General features: G+C 37.1%; 1 protein-coding gene across 1 annotated transcript; it reads left to right on the top strand.

Annotated features, from left to right (window-relative positions):
• The first annotated feature begins 2,731 nt into the window (after positions 1 to 2,731).
• On the top strand, positions 2,732 to 3,685 carry LOC140091852 (olfactory receptor 11A1-like). The gene has a single exon (XM_072126554.1). The coding sequence runs from the start codon at positions 2,732 to 2,734 to the stop codon at positions 3,683 to 3,685; it is 954 nt and encodes a 317-aa protein (XP_071982655.1).
• Positions 3,686 to 5,620: the final 1,935 nt, after the last annotated feature.

The raw sequence follows: 5,620 nt of genomic DNA, 5'->3' as shown, positions 1-5,620 counted from the left end.
CAGCTATAAAATCTGAAGAATGAAACAGACACCTTATACTGTACTTTTTTAGCATTTCTTCTAAAATTTGGGTGAGATTTCAAGTTGATGTCACTGTGCATCCGCATTGCTTGTATTTATAATAATAATTTTCAAATTGTTGGCAACCTAATTTTATCCCTTTAATTATCACTCCTTTTTAATATTTCTAATCCCAGTAATTTGTTTTTGTTTTATATAATTACTTTCCAACAAGAATATGTTTTTTCCATCAATGTTTTTTTTTTTTTTTTTTTGCAGGAAGGTTTGTATATTTTTTTAAAATTATTATTAAACCTTTTATTTTGTTATTATACAATACATCAAATAACAGGGAATATCATTACCACAAACAATAAAAAACGCATTTTGATACAGTAATAGAATATCAATATTCCTTACAACATATCACCCCTAAGCCCCATCCCCCAACCCGCCATCCCAACCCCTGCCGGAAGAGGGGGAAAGAAAGGCAAAAGAAAAAAGAAGAAAAAAAAAAGGCTAAGAAGGCGGCCCATACTCCTTACTCCTCATAATTCCTGAAACCTTTGACCCCCTACCAACCAGATCTTATTCCATATGTGAAGAGAACACCTTCTCAAATAGATAATCCTTTCCTAAGCTTTCACTTTTTTTTATTCACTCCATCCATTCCATATAGGATGGGCTTTGTTTGTTACCCCATTTTTTTTTTTTTTGCAATTCTGGCCAATAATAAGATTTTACTGATTACTTGTTTTTTACCAAAGTCTTGTCTATTAAATTCATATACCCCCAAGATAGCCACTTGCGGTGACCTGGGTAAGGCTATGACAATCTCTACAATCTTACTTACCCGGTCCATTCGCGATCCAGCGGCACGTTGGATTCGGGTCTTCTGGCGATTCACTAAGGCAGTTCCCTTCGACGTCCACCAGGTGTCGCTGCTATGCTGAAGTCCGCCGAGGTCCCCCGGAGTGCACAATCCATTGCCGGGTGAAGGTAAGTGCGTGTCCAGCGACACTTTTTAAATTTTAAATGTGGCGGTTTCTCCGAATCTGTCGGGTTTTCATTAGGAAAACCCCCCCATTTCCGTCGCATGCATCCCGGCGCCGATGTACCACAATCCAATCGCATGCGCCAAAAACCCAGGGCAATTCAGGGAAAATCGGCGCAAATCGGAAATATTCGAGTAACACGTTGGGCCCTTAGTAAATGACCCCCTTTATCTATAAAACCAAATACCTCTCCCCTGTATGCTCTTAATTCTGGGCAGGAGCAGGCCACATGTATGAAATCTGCTCCTTCTCCCGCACATCGGCGGCAAGTGGAGTTTTCTCTCTGTTTCATGTTTAACAATGAGTTAGGGGTATAATATAGTTGATGCACGAAATTAAACTGAGTCATTCTATGATTCCAGGATAGGGAGGAGCTCAGCATTCTTCTGTAACAACTTTTCCAAAATTCCTTAGACACCTACAATGTCCAAGGTTTGAGTTAAATAATGAAAAAAATCTATAGCTTCTGGTGTTTTTGGACATGATAGACTATTAGGACAACCAGTAAGTAGTCTTTTTGCATTTATGAATCCATGCACTTTCCAGAATACTAAAACCATCACAGTTTTCAGAATTAAGATTGTTTACACTTCACCTGTGCATATTCTGAATAACTTGCCTGTTTTTTGACCATTTAACAAAATTTGCCTGTTTTTGACCTTTTAATGAATTGTGTCTGCAGTCAGGATACACAGGACCACATGTACTAAAAACAGTGCAGTCTGTACTAGATGCAGTTTTCCCGTGTAGTGTTCAGGGTGCGCCAAATGCAGGAAATGTGGCGCATGTTCTTCATGAACCTGGTGCATCCTGCGTTGCTCTGACAGGGTGCATCAACTTTTTTTGTTGCAGTTTTAACATGGGGCATGCAAAACACTTCTGTCAAACTTTGCATGATAAATGTGGTGCACGCTCCGACTGTGTACCGGAATGCCCCTTTGCAGTGCAGAAATTTGTGTTTCATCAGGAATAATGTAGTCTCAACACAAAAGAATCATGTATGTGGCGGGGACCCTACTTAAATACACGTGCAAGCAGTTTGCATATAAAGGAAAGTCTGATAGAAAACTGGCGCAGGAGTTTAGAAAATGTGGCCCGTATTCTCAAGAAATTCTACACAAATATACACTTACAGTATAGACTGGATATACGTCTTCTTTAATTATCATCTGCCATTACAGGTGGTCCCCTTCTTAAGAACACCCAACTTACAGACGACCCCTAGTTAGAAATGGTCTTCTGATTGTTGGTAATTTACTGTACTTTAGTCCCAGGCTACAATGATGCACTGTAAGTGTCTGCAGTTAAGATTTATTGTTAATCCTGGTTCTTATGACAACCCAAAAGTTTTAAATGCCAATTGTCACAAAGACCAAAAAAAATTTGTCAGTTTAAAATATACAGTTCCAACTTACATACAAATTCAACTTAAGAACAAACCTACAGAACCTATCTTGTATGTAACCCGTGGACTGCCTCTATTAGCAGATCAATTTCTTAATTTACTGGGCTCTGTGCTCAGTCAGTGTGATTTACCAGCACAGCTTTTGAGGGCTGAGTAGGTTCTTAAATAATATGTCACTGCTAAAAACAGGTGTAGGTAGGGATGAATTTATTCTTGTTTTATAATATGTATATAAATACATTTGTTGCTTTTAATTACATGTACAGTGAAAATGCACATGGAAAATGTAAATGTAACAGAATTTATGCTGATTGGATTCAAAAATCTTAACAACTTTCGATTATTTATTTTTATTTTATTCCTCATTATCTACATTTTCACCTTGTCTGGAAATCTTTTGATAATCTTACTGGTGGCAACCAGTTCCCGTCTTCATTCTCCAATGTACTTTTTTCTTTGCAATTTATCTATATCTGAGGTTGTTTTTATCACAAATATCATTCCAAATATGTTGGACAACTTACTTTCAGAAGATGATGCTATTTCAGTTCCTGCGTGCTTAACTCAATATTACTTCTTCAGCTCTACAGCCACAACTGAGTGTTTGCTGCTTGGAATTATGTCATATGACCGATATTTGGCAATATGCAAACCTCTACATTACTTCTCTCTCATGAACATTCAGTTCTGCTGCCGGACAGCCACATGGGCTTGGTTAGCTGGTTTAACAATATCAATGATAACTCTTACTTTACTATGTAAGTCACAATTCTGTGGTCCAAACCTAATTGATAATTTCTTTTGTGATCTTTCACCTCTTATAGAACTTTCATGTTCAGACACATTCATAATAGAAATGGAATCTTTCATATTTGCATCCTTGTTAACATTATTGCCTTTTATATTCATTATTACAACGTACATTATTATTCTTTATAATATTTATAAAATTCCTTCGTCAACTGGTAGAAAGAAAGCCTTTTCTACGTGTAGTTCTCATCTTGCTGTGGTAGCCATTTATTATGGGACTCTTATAACTATGTATGTAGCCCCATCCGGAAAGCAAATATTTAGCATTAGGAAGGCCCTGTCATTGCTTTACACGGTAGTTACTCCATTGTTGAATCCAATTGTGTATAGCCTTAGAAATAAAGAAATTCACAATGCACTCAACACACTATTGAAAAATGTTGTGAAACCATTCAATAAACATTTATCATTGTAAAATACTAACCTTTAAAAAAGATTAGTATACATCACAACTTAATGATCTAACATGTCCTTAATTCAAAGTAACTTAATAATAAAAGAAGTATGAAGAGTGGAACCTTAAAGGCAAGTTCAGCAATACTAAATGGTCAAATTGCAACAGGTACTGACCCACCAAATAACTGTAAAGACAGAAATAGATTCCATCCATAATTCAGACTAAATGTAGGAGAAAGCTGGAAGGAAAGGAATAAGAGGCCAGCAAGTGAGCCTGGATGGCTAGTATACTATGGACAGACTTGTCGACCTTCTCCTTTCATTGTACTTTCTATAAGTTATGCTTTGGATCTCTTCCTAGTTTTTATATTACAGGTATATTTCATGTGCAATGTTTATTTGGCATCCTTATATTATCGTATCCTCCATATTATTTATTTCTACATGAGGATCATCGTAGCCACTAGTGAAGTTGCACATTGTATATCCATTGTGCAAAAATGGAAGGCAGGTAAGTGGTCGGAGACAAGCAGGAGGTCAGGGCAAGTGGCATGGGATCAATGTCAGAGGCAGAGCAGAAGGTCAGGGCTGGCAGTGGAGGAACGTAAATGGGAACAGGTCTGGGGTCACAATGGGAAATCAATAATCAGCCACAAGGCAACAATACACGCTTTCTCAGAGGCACAAAGATCCAACAGGATGTGGAGGGAGAGGCACACTTAAATGGTATTCTGGGAAATGGCCAGCACCAATTAACAGCACGCTGGCTCTTTAAATCTTCTGAAGCTGGAGCGTGCATACCCTAGGAGACGGGTACAGGTAAGCGGATGCTACGTGGCGCTGGGGCACCTGGAGGACCATGAGTCACGGGTCGCGGGAGCACCCTTCACAACATTGCAACTTTCTTTTTTTATATTCATATTTTGTTTTTTTTTATCAATGCTTGTAATGCTTACAATGCTTTAACAATATGGACACTTCAAATTTTTTATTTGCAGGGGTGCCCGTCCTATTTTATTTTTTCTACCCTCTTTATACTTTACTTAATGTCACTGTGACATAACTCTGTGTTACATGTGATTAAGATGTCCTCATATCCTAGAAAGATATGGTACATTATAAACTAAACTGATAAATTTGGCTTACCTTTTATATCTGTCTTTGTCTTTGATCATGTCCAACTTGTGGTCACATGACCACTGAAACTAGCCTTCAACTGGCCCTGGTCACCACACAGGAAGGTAGTGATAAATATTACGATATTACGAGATAAGAAATGAGGTTCATAAAATGAGTACAAGATAACAAATAGTCCAGGGTCAGGCAATAAGATATCCAGCAAACAATTTATACAATAGCATAAGAGGAATAAGGTGCAGAACTTGAATCTCAGACAAAGAGGTCTGGCTCTGGGGATGATTTATAGGAGACTAGAGGATAATTAGGTGACAGCTCAAACTATTGATATTCACTGAATATGAAGAAGATGAAGAATTTCTACCAAATACAAACAGTGCCAATCCTGTTCTTAGATTTTTAGGTATTGAAGCTATTTTATTTCCATTTCAAATGGAACTGAGGAACAATACCACATACAACCCATAGACAGTGTTCTAGAGCTAAAAAATCAAGTTATTTTTTTTCTAATCCCAAAGAATATCTTCAAGTAACACTTGTAGATTCCAGCTTAAATATTGTTGAAAAATATGTTGGGCCTTATCAGTATTCTAAAATGTGTAAATTGAGTTCTATAGAAATTTGTTCTTTTCATTGGTTCATTGCTTAACATTCTAAATGGTAGGATACTTTAGTATACTATTAATATATGTATTATGTTCAGCAACCATTTTCAGCTTCATTTAAAATTTTCAATCACTGATTGAACAGTTTAGATTTGCAGAGGCAGCACTTTTTATTACCCAAAGTCAGCATTTTTTTCAATATTTGACATTGA

Source organism: Engystomops pustulosus, chromosome 1, assembly GCF_040894005.1.
Source record: "Engystomops pustulosus chromosome 1, aEngPut4.maternal, whole genome shotgun sequence".
NCBI lineage: Eukaryota > Metazoa > Chordata > Amphibia > Anura > Leptodactylidae > Engystomops > Engystomops pustulosus.
The sequence above is the reverse complement of the archived record's forward strand: the minus strand, read 5'-3'. Positions and strand labels throughout refer to the sequence as shown.

What these genes read in the sequence shown, in the direction of transcription:
- LOC140091852 (XM_072126554.1), top strand. Translation starts at nt 2,732, where the DNA reads ATGCACATGGAAAATGTAAATGTAACAGAATTTATGCTGATTGGATTC.